Consider the following 23,831-nt stretch of genomic DNA (forward strand, 5'->3'; position numbering starts at 1 on the left):
TCATGTTAGGATGCCTTTCTCGTGACCCTCGCGATACATGCATTCTGGCCACTACGGATTACTGGGTGTACACAATGCTCGACCCACGGTATAAGGAGAACCTTTCCACTCTCATTCCCGAAGAGGAAAGGGGTTCCAGAATGATGCTATACCACAGGGCGCTGGTGGACAAACTGATGGTAAACTTCCCATCCGACAGCGCTAGTGGCCGAAGGCGCTGTTCCGAGGGCCAGGTAGCAGGGGAGGCGCAGAGATCAGGCAGCATGTACAGCGCAGGCAGGGGACCATTATCCAAGGCCTTTGCCAGCTTTCTGGCTCCCCAGCAAGACTGTGTCACCGGTCCCCAGTCAAGGCTGAGTTGGCGGGAGCACTGTAAAAGGATGGTGAGGGAGTACGTAGCCGATCACACGACCGTCCTCGGTGACGCCTCTGCCCCCTACAACTACTGGGTGTCGAAGCTGGACACGTGGCCTGAACTCGCGCTGTATGCCCTGGAGGTGCTTGCTTGTCCTGCGGCTAGTGTCTTATCAGAGAGGGTGTTTAGTGCGGCTCGGGGAATCATCACGGATAAGCGTACCCGCCTGTCAACCGACAGTGCCGACAGGCTTATACTCATCAAGATGAACAAAGCCTGGATTTCCCCAGACTTCTCTTCTTCACCAGCGGACAGCAGCGATACCTAAGCAATACGTAGGCTGCACCCGCGGATGGAAGCATCGTTCTCTATCACCATCAAAAACGGGGACATTTTTGCTTCATCAATCTGTGTATAATATTCATCCTCCTCCTCCTGAAACCTGACGTAATCACGCCGAACGGGCAATTTTTCTTAGGCCCACAAGGCTCATTCATATAATTTTTGTAAACAATTTTTATACGTTTCAATGCTCATTAAAGCGTTGAAACTTTCACCTGAACCAATTTTTATTTTAACCCCTTAGTGACGGAGCTTTTTTGCTTTTTTCCATTTTTGTTTTTTCCTACTCCCTTTTAAAAAATCGTAGCTCCTTTATTTATCCATCGACGTCGCTGTATGTGGGCTTGTTTCTTGCGGGATGAGTTGTATTTTTCAATGGCACTATTTATTGTACCATATAATTTACTGAAAAACTTTTTAAAAATTCTTAGCGGAGAGAAATGGAAAAAAAAACGACATTCCACCATCTTTCGGTGCGTCCTGTTTCTACAGCACACAAATTGCAACAAAAATGACCTGATATTTTTATTCTATGCGTCAGTACGATTACTACGATACCAAACTTGTATAGTATTTTTTTTGCTGTAGTACTTTTATTTTTTTTTAAGATATTTAATTTTTTTCAATTATTTTCTGCGGTCATTTTGTGCGTGCAATACCTTTTTTATTTTTTCGTCGACATAGTTGAGCAAGGGCTCATTTTTTGCGGGATGTCCTGAAGTTTCCGATAGTATTAATTTGGAATACATACGACTTTCTGATCACTTTTTATTGCGTTTTTTCTGAGAGACAGAGTAACTAAAAAAGTGTATTTCTGGCGTTCTTTTTTTTTTTTCACACGACGTTCACCGTGCAGGAAAAATAATGCACTACTTTGATAGATCGGACTTTTACGGACGCGGCGATATCAAATACATATTTTTATTTTATGATTTAGATTTTTTAATAATTGATATGGCAAAGGGGGGTGATTTAAACTTTTATAACTTTTTTTTTTTTAACAATTAAAAAAACTTTATTGATCTTTTTTTTTACTTTACTTTGAAGTCCCCCTGGGGGACTTTAACATGCGATGCTTTGATGCTATAGCATTACATCATACTGATTTTTTACAGGCAGTCTATGAAGCCACCCTGTGTGGATGGCTTGATAGGCAGTCTGCTAAGGCAGCCCTGGGGCCATTCATTAGGCCCCCGGCTGCCATGACACCTGCACGGATCCCCCGATCTCACCGCGGGGGGGCCGTGCGGGACCCCCGAACAGCGTTTGGGGGATTTAAATGCCGCTGTCAGAATTGACAGCGGCATTTAAAGGGTTAATAGCCGCGATCGGCCGAACGGCCGAGCGCAGCTATTGCCCGCGGGTGTCAGCTGTAATAAACAGCTGATGCCCGCACTGTATGGAGGGAGATAGCGGCGCTACCTCCCTCCATACACGTCCTGCAACAGCAGGACGTAGTTTCCCGATGGGGCGGTCGTTAAGGGGTTAACTGGGCTGCCTCCAGGCCTAGTTACCAATTAAGCCACATTAACCAAAGCGATTAATGGGTTTCACCTGCCCTCTTGGTTGGGCATGGGCAATTTGTCTCAGGTACATTAGTACTGTTGGTACACCAATTTTTAGGGGCCCTCGCCTACAGTGTAATCCAATTAATTTTTAGCCCACCTGCATTACAGCTGATGTTACATCAGCTGTGTTGGGCACTGCAATGGGATATATTTATGTACCGCCGGTGGGTTCCAGGGAGCCACCCATGCCGTGGGTCCACACGAAGTTGTAACTGCATGTGTCCACTTCTAAAGAACGGCAGTCTGACTGGGGCATGCAGTGTGGGCCAAAGCCCACTTGCATTAAACATGACATTACCTCAGCTGTGATGGGCACTGCAATGGGATACATTAATGTACAGCCGGTGGGTTCCAGGTGGGTGCACACGGAATTCCCATTGCGGAGTTGTACCTGCCTGTGACTATTTATAAAAAAACGCGGTCTGACTGGGGCATGCAGACACCTTGACAGAATGAATAGTGTGTGGCACATAGGTTCCCCATTGCTATGCCCAAGTGTGCAGCTCCTGATTGCGGTGGCACAGGATTGGATTTCTCATTGCTTCTGTACAGCATTGTGGGCTATCGCCCCGCCCCTTTTAAAGAGGATCGCTGCCTAGCCGTGCCAACCCTCTGCAGTGTGTGCCTGCGGTTCCTCCTCATGGCAGACGCATTTATAAATAGACATGAGGGTGGCGTGGCATGAGTGCAGCTGAAGGCTGCGCAGGGACAATTTGGTGTGCGCTGTGGACACTGGGTCGTGCAGGGGGGGGGGGGTTGGGCAGCATGTAACCCAGGAGAAGTGGCAGTGGAGTGTCAGCAGGCAGTGATTGTGCTTTGTTGGAGGTAGTGTGGTGCTTAGCTAAGGTATGCATTGCTAATGAGGGCTTTTCAGAAGTAAAAGTTGTTGGGGGGGGGGGCCCACTCTTGCCGCTATTGTGGCTTAATAGTGGGACCTGGGAACTTGAGATGCAGCGCAACATGTAGCCCCTCGCCTGCCCTATCCGTTGCTGTGTCGTTCCCATCACTTTCTTGAATTGCCCAGATTTTCACAAATGAAAACCTTAGCGAGCACCGACAATATACAAAAATGCTCGGGTCGCCCATTGACTTCAATGGGGTTCGTTACTCGAAACGAACCCTCGAGCATCGCGATAATTTCGTCCCGAGTAACGAGCACCCGAGCATTTTGGTGCTCGCTCATCTCTAATGATCATCCATATGCTATATGCACAGATTGGTTCTCCCAGATTGAAAGCTGAGGCTATTAAGCTAGCGCAAAGTCCTCTTCCCCATGCCCTTCCATATATCATAATGGGGCATATGGAAAGGGATAGTGAGGCGTATCTAGGCTTTCCTGCACCATGGGCAAATATTCAGCTTGGGGCCCCCACCGCACCTTCCCTCTTCACTTGAAGTTTAAGTCCACTTGCTGGGCCCCCTACTCCCACCTATTAATGTAACATACAAATCACATATATGGGTATAAAATGTATTTTAATATATAAATAACTTAAAATAGCTTACTGGGACATGGTGTTTGCTCTGTGTTTTTCATATTTTCAAAACTATAACTTTAAGGAACTGTGTGTGTCTCGTTTTTTGTGGGGCAAGCAGTAGTTTTTATTTGTGCCATATTAGGGTACATATGGGAATAATATCATATTCCTGGTGAGTTCACTGTCTGCTCCAAATTAATTATAATGAGAAGTAGCTCATCTTGAGACAGTGCTAAGTCCTGGGAATGGTGTGTAAGAGTGTGTTGAAGATACCACAAAAGAATCCAATACACACACCAGTGTACAATATTGAACCAGTTAACCATTTTCCTGCTACCTATTTCCTATGAAGGTAGATATATGATTTTATATATGTATATATTAGCCTAGGCGGATGTACGAAACACATGACAAGGTATATATATAATAGAATACATATATTATTACTATAACAGCAGGATTGACCTGCTGGTTGTTCTGTATGTGCATGACACTGAGCAGGAAATGGTTCAGAAGACAGACCCTTTAGAGATTGATTACTGTACATTGAAGACAAAATAAGAAGGTTAAAGGGGTGTTTCCATCTTGGATTTTCATGGCCAAGATGGGAAAACCCGGCCCTCTGTTTCCGGTCATCTATCGGAAACAGGAAAGTGCCACATAGTGCTCAGTGCTGTGCTGAAGCACTTGGCTGTTTGTAATTATCGAAGCAGTTTCCTATCTTGACTATGAAAAGTCAAGATGGGAATACTGTATGGGGAGGGTGATGAGAGGTCTCAGAGGAAACACTGGCTTAGTTTTATCTATATATATAAAGACGAAAGCCCTCACTGACTCACTCACTGATTCACTGACTGACTGACTGACTCACTCACTGACTGACTCACTGACTGACTCGCCAAAAGTTCTCCAACTTCCCGATGTTGCAGAAACATGAAATTTGGCACCAGCATAGATTATCTCCAAAATAGGAAAAGTAATTGGGTCCCAACTCGATTATTCAATTCTAGCGCAAAAGAATTGGCGTCGAAATTTTACGTACATAATCTAAATCTCTCACTTTCCAATGTCATAGAAACTTAAAATTTGGCACGCGCATTGAATATGTCATAATTAGGAAAAGTTAATAGGTCCCAACTTGATTATTCAATTCTATGCGCAAAAGAATTAGCGTCCAAATTTTACGTACAGAATGTAATTTTCTCACTTTCCGGTGTCATAGAAACATGAAATTTGGCAGAGCATTGACTATGTCATAAATAGGAAAAGCTAATGGGTCCCAACTCGATTATTCAATTCTAGCGCAAAAGAATTAGCGTCAAAAATATTACGTACGGAATGTAATTTTCTCACTTTCCCGTGTCATAGAAATGTGAAATTTGGCACGAGCATTATGTCATAAATAGGAAAAGCTAATGGGTCCCAACTCCATTATTCAATTCTAAGCGCCAAAGAATTAGCGTCCAAATTCTACGTACGGAATCTAATTTTCTCGCTTCCCAATGTCATAGAAACTTGAAATTTGGCACAAGCATTGATTATGTCATAAATAGGAAAAGTTAATGGGTCCCAACTCGATTGTTCAATTCTAGCGCAAAAGAATTAGCGTCAAAATTTTACGTATGGAATCTAATTCTCTCACTTCTTGGTGTCATAGAAACATGAAATTTGGAACGGGTATTGATTATGTCATAAATAGGAAAAGTTAATGGGTCCCACTTCGATTGTTAAATTCTAAGCGCAAAAGAATTAGCGTCCAAATTTTACGTACAAAATCTAAATCTCTCACTACCCAATGTCATAGAAACATGAAATTTGCCATAAGCATTGAATATGTCATAAATAGGAAAAGCTAATGGATCCCAACTCGATTATTCAATTCTAGCGCAAAAGAACAAGCGTCCAAATTTTACGTACGGAATCTAATTCTCTCACTTCTTGGTGTCATAGAAACATGAAATTAGGAACGGGCATTGATTATGTCATAAATAGGAAAAGTTAATGGGTCCCACCTCGATTGTTCAATTCTAAGCGCAAAAGAATTAGCGTCCATATTTTACGTACGAAATCTAATTCTCTCTCTTCCCAATGTCATAGAAACTTGAAATTTGGCACGGGCATTGATTAGGTCATAATTAGGAAAAGTTAATGGGTCCCACCTCGATTATTCAATTCTAAGTGCAAAAGAATTAGCGTCCAAATTTTATGCATGAAATCTAATTCTCTCACTTGCTAATGTCATTTTATATAAAGGAAACGTCGCATGGTTACCTCCCCGTGGTGTTTCCTGGGTAACGCAGAGAACTATGCAAAATGGTGAACATATGTTTTTCCGGTATCTCTAAAGTAACCACGACTTCATAAGATTTTGCTTGTGAACACCAGATAAACACCAGTACCAAATTAACTTGGGCGAAGCCGGGTATATCAGCTAGTACATTATAAGTATCACAGACTAAGGCGGCCTTCACACTGGCAAAAAAATTGTGCAATTTTCTTGCGATGCGAGAGTGAGTAAAAACGCATGATTATGAAACCAATGATTTTCAATGGCTTCATTCTAATTTGCAATGTTTTCACTCCTGTTTGTGGCTTGTCAGCTGAGCATGGTTTTGCTGTCCGGCGGCTAAGGCCCTATAGCAGCTTCTACAGTGATCGTTGAGCCACATGTGACAGAGGCACTCTCATTCTCAGGCTCTGACTCAGGATCACCAGCAATCAGCTTCAGTCATTCACAGTGGGCACCCTCTGTGTCAGTCTTGGGACCCACTGCTACTGACTAATCAGCTGATTAGTGTGTGGCAGAGCGAGAAGCAAACCGCTCTTCTGTGTCCCGAGATCATGTTGGGGTGCAGAACAACGTGCAGCAGTAGCCGATAGCCCGCTGTCTTCCCTCATTTTTGTACCTGGAGCATATACCCCGGTTACTCCCCCTAGCTAAACCCCTGGCAGGATTAGATAACCCCTTTAAGCACATCACACAAGCTGATTCTGGGAAGAAATATGACTTTAAACAAAAAAACACCACCACATGACTGAAATTCTGTAATATTCGGTGTTGCACTGGAGCTTCTTCAGAGGAAATGAATTCAAAGGCCAAACCTCTATTTATACAGAAGATGTAAAGGTTTCATTTCATCATCATCTTTGTGGGATCATTCAAATATAGGACATCCCATCTTGTAATAAATTATTTATAAATCAACCTATAAGAAATGGATCTTTGCAGGAAGTGATTGGCCCCAAATGTTGTCCTCTGCTGGACCTTAGGGGTTTATTGTTTCAGAGACTGGGTCCACCGGAGGATTGTCTGATGGGCCAGTATGACTCTACTACTAATGCAGAAGAATGATAGCGCTAGGTCAGGGTTGTAGTTACACAAAATATAGGCACTTAGATGACGAGCCAATTGTACAGCGTTCCCTCACAATTTAATGTGTATTTTATATTTCCTTTCCATTACAGATTGAGAGTACTGCAACAACAATCCCACCAAATCAATGTCTGACTGGTAAAGTGACCATCGATAATACTGTGGGCAATGACACTTTCTTTCTAGTTACATGGACCAGTGCGATTCCAGGCATTGTACTAAGAGATCCAAAATGGAAAGAATATAAGGATGGACAATTTGTCAGTGACGCAACTTCAAAATCAGCTCGTCTCACAATCCCTGGCACGGCAGAGGTAACCACATACTGTGCTTAATCACCTCTCCTACTTCATATACTTTTACATGAATATGATTCATTCTGTGCACATATCCTGTTTCTTCAGTGTTATAACAGTAACCCTTACACACAAAAAGTGATAAGGTTCTAGGGTCTGAGGAAGCATGGGGTGGAGCTAGCAGCATGGGTGGAGATAGTAGCATGGGTGGAGCTAGCAGCATAGGGTGGAGGTAGCAGCATGGGCGGAGCTAGCAGCGTAGGGTGGAGGTAGCAGCATGGGCGGAGCTAGCAGAATTCGTGCTGTTCCCTACTTAGCCAACAAAATATGTCTGTAATAAGTTAATACAATATAACAATATTCTAGATATTATTTTACATTGGATATTGTTTTTTAAAATCTTCCTTCTACTGGCTGTCAAAGATAGCCGAGAGCAGGGAGCTATCACAGGGGGCGCTGTATGTGGTCCCCGTTCATGTGATTGCTGTTATCCAATGGATAATGGCGATCATGTAAAGTTAAAAAAAAGTTAGTTTCATTTCCCCTCATGGATCGTATCCGTGAGAGGAGACGAAATTACTTATCAAAGGCCCTCGGATTTGTCCCCCGATGGCATCATTATCCAGACCTTTTCCCCGGCTTTTGCGCTTGCGTCTGCCATTTTGCCGAGCTGCGGAAAATTTTAAATCTCCTTGCTCGAGAGGCTGGAGCAATGACCGAGGGCCATGATGAGCGGTTCCCAGTCACGATAATCACAATTACCCAATGGTATAAAAAGGTAAGGATCTACCTTAGGCCAGCCTCACATGACCGGATGTGAATTGCAGATTCTGCACGTGTTTGATCAACGGTAATACGGGAATCAATCAAATGCATTGGATTACACAATTCCGCTTACATAAGCGGTTCGGAATTACGTAATCCACTCGCAGAAAACAGAAAGCAGCGCGTTCTATTTTACCATGGATATTTGCGACATAAAGTCTGTATATTACATTGTGTATGGGATGCGGGTCCCCGCGTCATCGGTAAGCGACAGCGCGGGAAATAGAAACAAACAGAAAAAGGTGTACTGTACATGACCGCCTGTGTGAGTATGCAGTTATGTGCAGTACATTATACTGCCGTACGCAGGGCCACGGCCGGGCTCACAGCTGGGATCAGCTGCGGACCTCTGTAAGCAGATTCTGCATACAGCCATTATTCTGATCGCTACCTGTAATGCCTATGGAATTTACAGAAAGATCCCAGGAACACTCACCTTCCTGCAGTTCCAGGAGCAGCTTGTTGAGCGCCTTCTGTGTGAGAACGCCGCATCTCGGGAAGCTTATGAAGCCTCACAGGTCAAGAAATACCCCCCAAAAAAGTGTTGGGTCTGCAGCAAGCATGGGAGGAGGAGGGATACCCGGTTTTATTCCCCTATGTGTCCAACCAAACCAGGCCTCTGAAATTGCCCCTCTTTCGAAACATGGGGTCAGAATGCTCAGTACACACCTAGATAAATAGGCTACGTGGTCTAGTTTTCAAAATAGGGTCACTTGTGGGGGTGTTCTATCGTTTTGGCAGCTTGATGGCTCTACAAGTGAGCAATGAGACCTGGAATTTATTCATTTGTGCCCTGAAAACCAAAGGATGTTCCCTTCATTACAGGCCGAGCCATGTGTCCTGTAAGCAGATTGGGGCCACAATGAGTATGTTTTTGAACACAGGACAAACAGGAGTATCCATTTTGGGATGCAAGTCTTCATACATATATGTGCTGTACGAAAATAAACAATTTTTAAAATGACACAATTCCCCCAAAATTAAAATTGTAATTTTTCTGCTTTGTTTAGATTCATTTAAAAACTAGGGAGTCAAAATACACAGTACACCCCTAAATGAATTCATTAAGGGGTCTAGTTTTCAAAATGGGGTCATTTGTGGGGCCTCTCAAGCTAAATTTCTGTTCTGAAAGCCACCAGCTGCTCCTTTCGGTTTGGACCCCGTTGTGCATATGGACATAAGATTAGGGCCACAATAGTGTATTTCTGAACACAGGACAAATAGGGGTACCCATTTTGGGATCCGAATCCTCATTTTCATGTGCACTATAAAAAAAAACTGTCTTTTAAAATGACATATTTGTAAAAATGTGGAATTTAATTTTTTCTCCTCTAAATTGCATTAACTTGTAAAAAAAACCTGTCCGGTCAAAATGCTCACGACGCCCCTCAGTAAATATATTAAGGGGTGTATTTTTTAAAATGGGGTAATTTTTGGGGATATTTATCATTCTGAAACGTATGGGCCTTTGTAATCTTGGCTTGGTGTAGGAAAACAAAATCTTCCTCAAAGTTGAATAAGTAATGTTAAATTTGTACGTCTCCTAAATGGTTAAAATAGAACTAAAGTTTATCAAATGTGCTTCCAGAATAAAGTAAACAGATGTAAATATATATCTTATCAAAAATGTGTATGGCATAGATGCACATATTTGACATATTACGGTTAAAAATATGAAAAAAATTAACATTTTTTCAAAATGTTCGCAATTTTGGCGCTTTTAATAAATATACACAAAAATTTATGGGTCTATTTTTACCACCTAAATGAAGTGCAAATATGTGGCAAAAAAACAATGTCAGAAAACCTTTACAGAGTAATTCTATGTTAAACTGACACATGTCAGATTTCCTAAATTTGGCCAGGTCATTAAGGTGCAAACGGGCTTGGTCACTATGGAGTTAACAGCCTTCAATTTACATATATTTTATGTGTTGGTTATTTACTTCTTTGCAATTTAGTTTATTCATGCTTCCCTCAAAGACTTATAGGAAATCAATGGCTGCGTTGTTCCACGGTTAGCACCACGGAAGCCACGTTTTTTGCGGAACAACGCTTTGGGCCTGTTAATTCAAGTGATTGTATCTTTACCTACAATAGATACTCAAAAAAACGCATTAACTCCTTGAGTGGCACGCCCGGAAATTTTCCGGGACGAGCTCCACTGCTCATAGCGACATAGCCCGGAAGATTTCCGGGCTATGTATCACTATGGGAGCTGCAGAGCACAATGCCACAAGCTGTGGCAGTGTACTCTGCCTGCACAGACCCACAGAGAACAAAGCAAGGGCTTTGAAAAACAAGCAGAAGATATTGTCGATATGCCGGCAATCTCCTGCTTTGTTTACAGGTTGCCATAGAGACCATCGGCTTGTCAGAAGCAAGCCGATGGTCTCTGTGGCAGGGAGAGCTGGTGCTTGGCTATCAGAGGACAGCTAGGTACTAGCTCTTACAGCAGAGATCAGAGAAAACCTCCGATCTCTGCTGTGTTAACCCTTTACATGCTGCAGTCTATGTGACTGCAGCATGTAAAGGGCTGTCACTGCAGCATGTAAAGGGCTGTCACCATCGGACCCCCGGAATGTGATCAGGGGTCCTGATGGGTCCCTGTGGAAGTCACCTATAGGGACAAAAAAAGATTAATAAAAAAAATTAATAAAAACACTTGTCTCCCTTTACTTTGTAAAAAATCAAAAATACAATCACACATGTGGTATCCATGCGTCGCAATGACCCAGAGAAGGAAGTTAATACATTATTTAACCCCTTAATGACATGGCCCCGATTTTTTTCTTTTTTCCCCATTTCCTTTTTTCCTCCCCCCTATTTAAAAAATCACAACTTGTCCCGCAAAAAACAAGCCCTTATATAGCCATGTCAATGGAAAAAATGAAAAAGTTATGGCTTTTGAGACGCAACTGCAAAATTAGTTGAAATTCAATGATTAGACCATTTTAAAAAACCTGCCCTGGTGGGCACGACAGGGTGGTAGGAAACCCGCCACTCAAGGGGTTAAAGGACTTGGTTGTCTGAGTTGAGTAAAGCCTCTCCTCGGCTCCCCCATGCTGTAAAATAAATCAGCCTATAGTCGCCGCTATCTTCGTTCTGCGCTGTGTTTGTTTACACAGCCTATGATGCTCCATAAACCATTTGCGGCCAATGACAGTGCTCATTGGTCATTGCCGAATGCTGTCATTGGCTGCAGCAGCTGGTTTGTAGACGGTTTAGGTAGACTGCAGCCTATAAAAATGACATCACCAGGACAACCAGAGACAGTGGCGGGGGACGAGTGGGAAAAGGGGAGTATCAGCTGATGTTATTTTATATCATGGGGGTCCCAGTGAGAGGGCTTTACAGAATTCGGACAACTCTTTTAATGGGCACCACGGTGCCAATATATGTACGTTGCTTCTGTTTCCTTGAATGATTTATCTAAACTCTGTCTGTAAAATGTTTACCTTGTATTTAGCTCCAGATCTAACAAACTGTGTATCTCATTTTAGAAAGGAGATTGGCAATACAGTCTATGTAATACTCCATCAGGGGAGCAAGTTCTTGGTTTCATAGTAAATTCCAGAGCAGCCAATCCGAATGTGGCTCCAATCATTGCTGAAGCATACATGAATGCTGACACAGCCCGTTTCCCTAGTCAAGTAATTGTATATGCAACAGTCACTCAAGGACTTTCTCCAGTTTTGGGTGCAAAAGTTATCGCTTATATTGAGGCACAGGATGGAACAATGATAACATTACCACTTTTGGACAACGGTGCAGGTTAGTTCTTTTAATACAATATTATGTCATGCACATATATAAGAAATTGGTTAGAAAAATCATTTTATGTGGTAAGCAATTAATACATCAAAGGGATTTTCCGGGACTTAAAGGGGTTGTCCCGCGAAAGCAAGTGGGGTTCAGCACTTCTGTATGGCCATATTAATGCACTTTGTAATGTACATCGTGCATTAATTATGAGCCATACAGAAGTTATTCACTTACCTGTTCCGTTGCTGGCGTCCTCGTCTCCATGGAGCCGTCTAATTTCAGCGTCTAATCGCCCGATTAGACGCGCTTGCGCAGTCCGGTCTTCTCCCTTCTGAATGGGGCCGCTCGTGCCGGAGAGCTGCTCCTCGTAGCTCCGCCCCGTCACGTGTGCCGATTCCAGCCAATCAGGAGGCTGGAATCGGCAATGGAACGCACAGAGCCCACGGTGCACCATGGGAGAAGACCTGCGGTCCACCGTGGGTGAAGATCCCGGCGGCCATCTTCGCAAGGTAAGTAAGAAGTCACCGGAGCGCGGGGATTCGGGTAAGTACTATCCGTTTTGTTTTTTTTTTTAAACCCCTGCATCGGGTTTGTCTCGCGCCGAACGGGGGGGCTATTGAAAAAAAATAAAAACCCGTTTCGGCGCGGGACAACCCCTTTAAATATTGATGATCTGTTCTTAAGATAGGTCATCAATATCAGATCTATGATGATGTTAGGGCTCGAACCCAGGAACTCCTGTGCTCCAGGCGGCAGCTCTCACTGCTGAGAAGATATATATATATATATTTATATATATAAGTGAGTTTTGCAGATAAATGGAGACCCCCCTTTTCATATTGAAACTACTAAACTTTGGAATTCTGCTCCAGTTCCCACCCACTCGGATTAGCTAGTGCCATACTGCAGCAATTATCTACTGCCATGGGATATTACATTACATTAGAGATCATTGCTGCCCTAAAACCTAGACATCTGAAAATCGAAGTAGCTAGGATATAGCAGAATTTCAAAGTGACTGTATTAGGATGCTTTCATATTTGTGCTAGAACCTGCTGAGCAGAAATTGAACAGACCCCACTACAGTTAATGGGGTCCATTCAGTGCTGTTCGGTTCCATTATAAGACAGAGCCCCCTTTCCTGCTCCCCAAAATAGAAAAACTGAACCCCCAATGCAAAATGTATTTTTCAATACTGGAAAGGAAAAATACATCTTATTGCATAGAAGAGTTTGAAAAAAATAGTCTCTGTTGTCCATCTGCTGGTGATTAGTGGTACTGCAGTCTTTATTATTTTTCATCTGTACAATTCCATATGTTCTTTTTGTACAATTTATACAGGGTGATATTTTTTCAAAAGTACTATTAGACATGAAAGCTTCACTGCAATCTGTTGCTACAGGCAACAAGGACAATTTTTCTTTTAGACAGTTTCATAACTTTCCCCCTATGTCTGAGGGTTAGTTGCTGGAAGCTAACTAGTTCAGCAGCCAGCAACTTATCCCCAGAACTGTGCTTGAAAAAGGAGCTTGTCTTTGCTCCGAAACACGTTGCACCCTACCTATAGGGCTCCTCTACTAAGTAAGTGTCACTCCTCACTTCACTTGCATTCTCCACACCATCCTATGAGCACAGAAGATGTTCTTTATTCCCCCTTTCCCTACTGGTTACTACTGAGGTTCCTACAGGCTCATCCCTTGATGATCTCACTAACAAATTAGGGATTTTTTGCTCCTTTTAACCCATACGTGACTCTTTTGGACTGACTGTGTGGACTCCTGCCTCTTGACGGGCACCCCACACATGGCAAGTCCTATTCCTTTACTTTTTCAACCACTTATCAATATTCTTTAGCTACTTCTTTGGGAGACCCTGTAGTTGGAGCGCTACAACTACAGGGTGTTTGGGTTTCCTAGTGAGTGAATCACATTGTATATAACTCAACAATTTAAAAGTTTTAAGTTGTAGATTTATATATTTGTTAAATTAACTATGCTTTCCTTGAAGGTGCCGATATTATCAAGAATGATGGCATATATTCCAGATACTTCACTAGTTACAAAGGAAACGGCAGGTACAACTTAAAAGTACGCGTTGAAAGTCAAGAGAAAGAAAGCAAAGCCACTGGACCGAAAAGTGGAGCATTATACCTCCCTGGTGTTATTAAGAATGGTAAGATTATCATTATGTAAATATGAATAATTATGGGATTTGCTTATTTATGCAGTGAAATGCATTATTTTTTGGCACTGTTAACTTCCATGGTGCAGTAGTTGAGACCCGAAGTGAGAACATAAAATTGGAGTATGAATTATACATAACAATAACAAGTAGCATCTTGTGGGCCTCAGGGAAAATTTTACAGCTGGCCCCCCACCACCATGTTGTTTGGATACAGGGGCCTCAATGTTTGGGTCCAAAAGCTGGCTCAGTAAAGTCATAATGCCACCTGATGTCTTGTGTGGTCTAGAGCTCTGGTCTAGTAGACCAAAAGCAGTCTTTGGCTTACCAGAGGTAGGTGTTGCAGAAGCCAATGGATCTCTGGTCCGCCATAATTTTCAACTGGATCCATGTCCCGAGCACACAGATTCTTTCAAAAGTGGTGCACTTCCTAGAATCCAGTTGAGCCCCCTTCTACTCCAGGTCTGGTTGAACCCCCTGTGACCACAATCATTATGCCACTGAAAACAACATTGTAAAGGTGGCCTGCTCTGATGAATCTTTTACATCATGCAGTGCTTGACTTATATAACTGCTCAGGAGGAAGGAGAAGCATGGTGGCTCAGTGGTTAGCAGTGTTGCCTAACAGTGCTGAGGTCTTAAATTCAAATCTGACAAAGAACAACATCTGCATGGAGTTTGTATGTTCTCCATGTTTGCGAAGGTTTCCTCCCACACTCCAAAAACATATTAATAGGTAAATATAGATTTTCTGTCCTAATGGACTCAGAAAATATCAAGTGATTAAGGCCGCCTGCAGACGGGCGGGTCGGATCCGGCTGCGAGGATTCTCGCCGCGGGACCCGAGCGCCTGCAGAGAGCAGCGCGTACTCACCCACGGCTCCGGCTGTTTGATGTGCCGGCCTGCAGGGCAGCCGGTGCATGCGCAGACCGGAGCCGGCGGCCGGGCAGTGACGTTTCTGTGCAGGGCTCTGCGAGCCCCGCAGAGAAATAGAACATGCCGTGGTTTGTTTGCCGGTGAGATTTCGTGCAGACAAACCGCTGCCGTCTGCCTAGGGTTGCGTTCGCTAACGCAATCCTATGGCAGCTTTCAAGGGCGGAAATTCCGCGGGAAATCCCGCCGCGGAATTTCTGCCTGTCTGCAGGCGGCCATAAAGTGCTGCATAATATGTATGTGGTATATAAAGAAAGTTGATTATTGTGAAACACAGGGTAAACATATGAATTCCATGTCAATGTTGTCCTTGGTCAGATTTGAACCTAGACCCCCATTGTTGCCCCAACATAGAGCAACAACGTTAACTGCTGAGCCACAGGACCACTACTAGTCTTATACATCAATTTCTGTTAATAAAGTTTTGCTTTGGTTTGCACTAATTCGAACAAGAAAAAATATTTTTACGAAAACCTTTTCAAAAGTAATGAAGTCAAATGACTCCCATAAAATACACAATATTCTAGCTGGTGAACATTAAGGACTTACATGACACATAATTCACTATGTCCTTCTATCTACCCAGCTGTCACCATGTTGTATGATGTTGATACTTTATTGCCATCTTTAACAGATTTCTTTCTTTATACAGGCACATTGTTCGCCAACCCACCAAAGCCAAAGCCTACTATTGAGGATCTAAATTTGGGAAATTTTAGCCGTACAGCTTCAGGAGGTGCTTTTATAGTGTCCGGCGTGCCATCAGGTCCCTTACCAGATGTCTTTAAGCCTAGTAAAATCACTGATTTGTCTGCAGTCTTTGAGAGCTCACTAGTTGTGTTGACATGGACAGCGACCGGTGATGATGCAGATGAAGGAAATGGTAGGTTCTTATAGTCATGATATACATGTATAAGGATTATTTTCATCTTGACTGTGTTGTGGATATTTTACTAGATATATTTGCTACGTAGTGCAATGTTATATTTGAAAAAAATATGACGCTATTGGAAGCCTTTCCACTTAGAGGATATTCTAAACTCAAGTGGCTTCTAATAGCATCTGATTTTTTTTACATTCTCAATTACACTGACCAACACCGATGATAGATAAGACCTGCGGAGTTGTGTGCGCTGTGACCTTTTTCAATAGTCCCATCGGTGATATGGTTGAATTGGTATCAGGATTTAAGAAGGCAACCAGAGGTGTAATTGAAATTCCTGGTTACCAGTGCAAAATCTGTAATGGGACCACAAACCTACCATGCCCCATTTATACAGTCAATCAAAGACCTGCTAAATGAAATGGGAACAGAACAAGACAGGTAAGGAATAGGGATGAGTGAGCATACTCGCTGAGGGCAAATACTCGAGCGAGTATTTTCCTTAGCGAGTACCTGCCCGCTTGTGAGAAAAGATTCGGGTGCCGGCAGGGGAAAGCGGGGAACGGTGGGGGAAAGAGGGGGGGGGATCTCCCCCCCCCCCCTCCCTCCTGCTCACTACCGCAACACACCGCTCACCACCGCCGGCGCCCGAATCTATTCTCACGAGCGGGCAGGTAGTCGCTAAGGACAATACCGCTCAAGTATTTGCCCTTAGCGAGTATGCTCGCTCATCTCTAGTAAGGAACCACAAGGAAAGCAGAGACTAGCAGATAAGCCTCGGGGCAGATGCAGAATTTTATTTCAGGGCGGAAGAGGTGGCTTTAAGGGACTTTTACATCGGACGATAATTTAGAACAAGTCATTCACCTGATCGTTACCTCATGTGAAGGTGCAGGTGATCAGCCAATAACTGAGCAAACACTACTTTGTCAGGTGTCACATCCTTTAGGTGGCACCAAAAATATCTGCTGTCAGCAGCACATCACCTTACATAAGCAGCAATGTGCTGCCAACAATAATGGAACTCTATGTGCCCAAACGATCGCATTAATGATGATTGGGGTACATGCTTGCACCAGGTAAATGAGAATGAATGAGTGCCAATCAACTTACAGAAATGTCAATCAGTACTCGCTCTTGGCAGAAGTACAAAGGCCAGTGTAAAAAGGCCCTGAGATAAAGTCTACTGGAGAATGTCAGCCTTGGGCAAAGAAACCCCAGCCCTTCTGATTGTTACTTGTAAAGAAAAGCTAAAGGGTCCCGAAGGGAGGGATTTGTAGTGGGTTTCTTCGGCAGCTATTGCTTGTGACCCGGAGCATCTATGGGTAATCTGGGTTAGAGGCTGCTCGGTGATGAATCAAGAGGACCTGAAATGGCCAACTGCATCATCACTGAGCTGTTATATTCCCTACCCCACACACAGTATATCTCACACCTGTCATAGTAGGCACCCCCAGGTCAGCCCATCACCTCTTTATAGCCGCTGTGTAGCACGGTTCTCCTTGCCCACAATCTCACTCATGGCTCTCACAGCTCCAGAGAGATGCTCCTCCCATAGCGGTCTCTCTCTCTGGTTATAGCACAGGAGCTGTGAGAGCCATAAGGGCTTCTTCTCATGGTTGTATGCGTAAAACACTGCGAGTCTCCTGCAGCGTTATACACATTACAGCCCATACACTCTGCCAACAGAGAGCCTGCAGAGACCACATATGGGCTGCGTATGCCCGTGAATGACGTGCTCAGACATGAGCAGTGTAATTTTATTTTCTTTTTAATTCCCCTCTGTGTTTAGAGCGGGGATGCATATGGAAACACTTCCATATGCAATATATTGCATATAGACTAGAGATGAGCGAGCGTACTCAGAAAAGCACTACTCGCTCGAGTAATTTGCTCAGGTGAGTCGCAGCGGGGAGCAGGGGAGAGCGGGCAGGAGAGAGGGAGAGAAAGATCTCCCCTCCGTTCCTCCCCGCTCTCCCCTGCAGCTCCCCGCTCCGTGCCGGCACCCGAATCTTCAGGGACGAGCACAGCGATACTCGGATAAAGCAAATTACTCGAGCGAGTAGTGCTTTTCCGAGTACGCTCGCTCATCTCTACTATAGACAGTGTATCATATGATACGCAGATTTATTTCTTGTGCCTGAGTGAGTCAGAAGCCCCTCTGACACACGAGATGACACCAGTAATATGACAAGTACATGGTAGGTGGAGGGCATCATGTTAACAATTTTGTATTCGGACAATTCGGTTTCCAGATATACCTCTGTGTGATATTTAAGAGAATTTTTAGCTCTCTGACTCTCACTTGCCTTTGATCAATATACTGGGCTGAGGTAAAGGAAAACCAAGGGTTAATTTATAATGTAAACTGCCTGATAAAAGGTCTTTACTGGATTTTTTTTATACTGATGACCTATCCTCCTTCGCTGGTCAGCTCTTTGCCAAAGCCAATTCCATAGGAGAGAGCCTGCAATACCATTCCTACACTGCACGATGTATGGGGCTGTGCTACTTCTGGTATGCAGCGGGTCCATGTTACGTTCGTGTGGGCAAATAAGCACAGGGCCCACATGAATGTGCCCAAAACAGGCTGGTTATAAAACACAAAATAGGGGCCATACTGATGGAAACGCCAACTGGACAGAGAACTGCATACTGCGGACTGGACGGACAGACATAACATAAGGACTGAAAAATGACCAAAACACTCACTTTGCATACTTGTATATAAAAGTACGAGGTATTGATTCATACATTGGCCAATGAACTTAAGCCGCAAAGCCACAACAAGGCTCCTCATGTCTTGCAGTCCCTACACTAGCAAGACACATCCACTAGAGGATCTTAAGTTCCACCCTAGCCCAGAAATGGCAAACAAACTCAGCAGAACAAACTGACACAAAACTGACAGAAAATACATGATCCAGCAGCACCAGACACAGTTCACACAGCAAGCAGCAATAGCACAGATAACAGGACACAAGTCACACCACAAGCTGCAACACAGAAATAACAGGACTGCTCAACCTGGACATCAAACAGACACTGACAGGAGCTGGGTATATATGTGAGCAAAGACCCAGGGGATTGGCTAGGAGAAGATCATCACACCCAGCCAGCTCAATCATTCAACACCTGTGGGCTTGTGCTGCTAGAAACCATAGTACTACAGGTTCCATTCAGCAGAACCTAACAGTCCAATGATTGATCACTGGGGTGCCGGATGTTGCACTCCCCGACAATCTTTTATTCACGAGCTTTCCTGAAGATAAGTAAGAAAAAAAATAATCCTGGAAAACCTCTTTTGTATAGTCAGCAGCATAAAACATATGGCGTATAGATTGGTATGTGGTAGATACATTGTAGATTTTGATGGTTTGTCTTTCTCAATGTTTAGCTACTAGATATGATCTACGAATGAGTCTCAGCAGTGAGCTTGTGGACAACTTTGAAAATGGCACAGCTATCAATATTTCCAGCCTTACACCCTCCCCATCTGGATCAACTGAAGTATTCCGGTTTACTCTTCGGGACATTACTATTAAAAATGGCACAGTTCTTTATTTTGTCTTGGTTGCTATAGACAAGGTAAATCAAACGTCAGACCCGTCTAATTTGGCAAGGGCAGCTTTTTTCTTGCCAGCACCAGAATCGGGAAATTCAGTCAATAGCATTTTGGGAACTGGAAACACTTTGATTTTGACTCTTGTGATGACAATAATTACTTTCTATCTCTGAAGCACAAGTCAAATGTTATGAAACAAGATTTTGGACTGAAGCCTCTTGCAGTGGGACTGTAGAAGACAAGTATATACTCTTTTCTATCAGATTCTATACCGGTTAGAAATGACAGTCAGAGTTCTGCAATAACCTATCATGGCCATTTCCCTGCAGGCTTATATGAAGCTCATACTACTTTAAACCCCCAAGACAATATATTACTGTAGAGTTTCCAGCAATGTCTTGGGGGGCGTTTTAAGACATATTCAGTATAAATGTAATGTTTATTGTCCTGAAAGACAGAATGATTGAGTAAGATGGCACAGCAGCACATAAGGCTACGGCTGCTAATCATGTTATGCCTGCAATATAAGTCTCTTAAACTAGTCATGTATGGAGGAGGGCCATTTATTCTTTGCTTGGGCGATTTTCTTGTGCGATGTTGTCGCAATACAACAGTGCTACAAATCGCATGTATGTAGAGCCCATGCTTTCCTATGGATTCTTCTACGCAAGTGATGTTTTGTAGCCTGCGACATTGCGAGATTACGAAATTGCAGCATGCTCTATACAGACGCAATTTGCGCTTTTTTTTTTGTAGCCCATGTTTCCCTATGGAGCCTTCCAATGTGTTGCATCGCATCGCAAGAAAACGTGGTGTTCGTGCAATGCAATGGAACTCTTACAGTAGAAAATCCTAAACTAAGCTCTCGCTGTATAAAAAAAAATTTAAAAAAAGGAATTCATCACCTCTCAGGCGCTGTCAGCTCCTCGGCAGTTGCTCAAAGTTCTCCTGCAGAGCTTCCTGGTCGGGACTTTGAAAATCCCCACCTCCAGAAAGCTCTGCCTCTGATTAGTTCCCAATCATGCTGCTCAGCCCTCAGCTAGCACTTGAGGAACCAATTACAGCCATTCAATGAATCCCTTAATGGCTGTGATTGGTTCATCAAAGCGCCAGCTTTGATTGGCTGAGCCACGGCGCTTATTAAAGGGGTTGTCCCGAGGCAGCAAGTGGGTCTATACACTTCTGCATGGCCATAATAATGCACTTTGTAATGTACATTGTGCATTAATTATGAGCCATACAGAAGTTATAAAAAGTTTTATACTTACCTGCTCCGTTGCTGGCGTCCTCGTCTCCATGGTGCCGACTAATTTTCGCCCTCCGATGGCCAAATTAGCCGCGCTTGCGCAGTCCGGGTCTTCTCCTCTTCTCTATGGGGCTCCGTGTAGCTCCGTGTAGCTCCGCCCCGTCACGTGCCGATTCCAGCCAATCAGGAGGCTGGAATCGGCAATGGACCGCACAGAAGCCCTGCGGTCCATGGAGACAGAGGATCCCGGCGGCCATCTTCAGCAGGTGAGTATGAAGACGCCGGACCGCCGGGATTCAGGTAAGCGCTGTGGGGGTTGTTTTTTTAACCCCTGCATCGGGGTTGTCTCGCGCCGAACGGGGGGGGGGTTTAAAAAAAAAAAAAACCCGTTTCGGCGCGGGACAACCCCTTTAAGCAATAACAACCAGCCCTTCCTGGAGGCAGCGATTTTGATTCTCCAGCCAGGAAGGGCTGGTAGAAAACTGAAGATCAGTGCCGGCGAGTTTCAGAGGAGAATACGTGCCAGAGATGACAGTGCCTGTTAGGTGATGGTTTGTTTTTTTTACTGCAGCTAGGGCTTATTTTCGGGGTAGGGCAACTTTGTAGCACCACGTGCGACTTTGTAGCGACACAAAATTGTGGTATTGATTTTACTTTGTTATTTATACAGTCTCGATCTCTTGAGCACCCTCTAGAGTAGTGATCCACTAGATAGTTTTGACACTGAACAAGGAGCACTGGATGTCAGTATTATTATATGCAAAATTGGGTTACTGTGTAAACCAATGTTTCCCAACTCCAACAGGGTACTCCAACAGGTCATGATTTTCAGGATTTCCTCAGTATTACACAGGTGATGTAATTCATTCTGCCTCAGATATTGCCACAGGTGGTGTTACTACAGGATATCCTGAAAACATGACCTGTTGGAGTGCCTTGAGGACTGGAGTTGGGAAACATTGGCATAAACCTGTGATGTACAGTTGTATAATGTCATCATTTAGTATTGTTCAGATGACACCAGCTATATTAATGGGTTATTTCCAGGATTTGAAATTCCTTTGCAACCACTCTGGCTGCAGCAATCACATGTCTTGCTCAGCTGCAACCAGGAAGAACAATCATTGGCCACAGCAGTGACCTTCTACAGCCAGTGATTGAATGTAGCATTCACATGTCCTGGTCAGTAGCAATCGGGAAGGACAGAGTGTTTGTGAAGCAATTTTAAGTCGTGGGAAAACCCCTTTAAGGAACAGCTTTGCTAGAGTTTCCTGATGCCTCAATCCTATTAAATGTGCATATTATAATCAGGCCAGGGCTCAATGGCACCTGGTGCAAGTTCCAGTAAAATCGCCGTGTCATTTTTTACAATTTTAGCAAGGTCACAAGTGATCTTTTTCCACACATAAAGAAAATACTGAATAGTAATACTGAAGAACTTTCTATTGAGTAATTACAATGTGAAATTCGAGATTCAACTGACTTTTTTTCTGATGATAATAATATGAAGAAAAAAAGATGAATTAACACAAAACAGGTTACTAAGAGATGTATGCTGGTTGAATATCGCAATCAAACTTTAAAAAAAAATCCTACTTTTGTTGATGTTTTCTGCCTGGATAAACTCTTTAAAGTTCCAACTACTTAGTACTATGTTAGGAACTTCAGTAAGTCTTATACAAATGATAGTAGCAGTACAGACCTGAGAAGGGAACAACATATAGAGCGGCATTAGTTAAGTCAAAAGCTAAGTATGGCCACTTTCATACAGCAGTATTCTGGTCAGTACGTTGCAACAGTATTTGTAATCCAAATCTAGAAGTGGAACCTACACAGATATAACTATAATGAAAAGATTTGAAGCCATTCCCGTATTTTGGATCCACTTCGGGTTTTGGCCTATAAATGCTGATGCAAAATACTGGCCAAAATAATACAGTGTGAAAGAGGCCAAAGGCTATAGTCACACTTTGTCAGAGTTCCGCTGAACGTATATGCAAGTGTGGCACGGATGTCTGACATGGAGTAGCATAAAAAATGTACACGGTGTGGGATAGGTTTTTTGAAAAAATCTATGTTGAAAAGGCTTTCGTAGGGAAGCGGGGAGGAAACCTCAATTGTAAGTGGAGGTAACAAGATGTTGTACAGTTGATTCTGGAACTGGTTATACAACAAGTTTTATTGTGTGTTTTGGGCTTACAATGTTCTTTTAAGTGACAAAGTGTACATGAAGAAGATGCATTGAAATTTGGACAGTCAATACATTATCAGATTATAAGCAAAAGCAAAAAATATATTTTTGTTACATTGGTTTATATTTTTGGAATGTGGTTGCTTTATAAAGCTGTAATATTACCTGAAATAAATGTGAATAAACCCTGACAGCGGCTGATTCTGTTATTGTTTCCACAACCTGGAAGGGATATTATACACTAGCTTTACTTCTTTTTTTTTTTTTATCAATTGGAAATATTACAGCAGTAATATTATTGTGGAGGTGGGTAAAAGTGACTGTTTATTAAAGTTGTATGCCAGGCGGGCATGCCCTGTTCATATGGCCTATTTGGGATATGAAAGTGGTAAGAAAAGAAGTATCAGGGTAAAATTCTAAGTACAGCACCAATCGGGCCCACCCCACTTGCCCGCTGCCGGCGATAAGAAGAAACACCACACACACAGAGGTCTGGTATAGTTTCTCACACGGGACATGGCTCTCGGCTGTGCCGACGTGCTTTATTACAGATTACATGAGATCTTATACCCTTTGTCCCATCCCCAAGGGGGTGATGGGCTCATAACCATATATGGGAAGTCCGGATTTTCGGCCTGAGACAGTGAAAATTATGTACATTTGAACATCTTGATATCTTGTTCCAGCGCTTCTGGGAAAACGGCCAAGTACATGCGTCCTTCATGTCTGGTTCTTCTTTGCTGTGTTTAAGATACATTTTGTTCAAGATACGTTTTTGTCTTCGCCGGGCAAGGCCTCTTGGAATATCTGATGTAAGGCGACATATAAG

The 23,831-nt window shown here is 43.3% G+C and overlaps 1 protein-coding gene across 1 annotated transcript in view; it reads left to right on the top strand.

The window, feature by feature from the left end:
• LOC136621664 (calcium-activated chloride channel regulator 1-like) overlaps positions 1–20,705 on the top strand; it is a 55,280-nt gene extending 34,575 nt beyond the window's left edge. Inside the window, exons 11-15 of the mRNA XM_066597316.1 lie at positions 7,209–7,430; positions 11,741–12,011; positions 14,010–14,174; positions 15,770–16,000; positions 19,398–20,705. Of these exons, the coding sequence (XP_066453413.1) occupies positions 7,209–7,430; positions 11,741–12,011; positions 14,010–14,174; positions 15,770–16,000; positions 19,398–19,738 (1,230 nt within the window). The 3' untranslated portion in view covers positions 19,739–20,705. The remainder of the gene's footprint in view (positions 1–7,208; positions 7,431–11,740; positions 12,012–14,009; positions 14,175–15,769; positions 16,001–19,397) is intronic.
• The last annotated feature ends 3,126 nt before the right edge of the window (positions 20,706–23,831 follow it).

The sequence above is a fragment of the Eleutherodactylus coqui genome, chromosome 3 (genome assembly GCF_035609145.1).
Source record: "Eleutherodactylus coqui strain aEleCoq1 chromosome 3, aEleCoq1.hap1, whole genome shotgun sequence".
In the NCBI taxonomy this organism is placed as follows: Eukaryota; Metazoa; Chordata; class Amphibia; order Anura; family Eleutherodactylidae; genus Eleutherodactylus; species Eleutherodactylus coqui.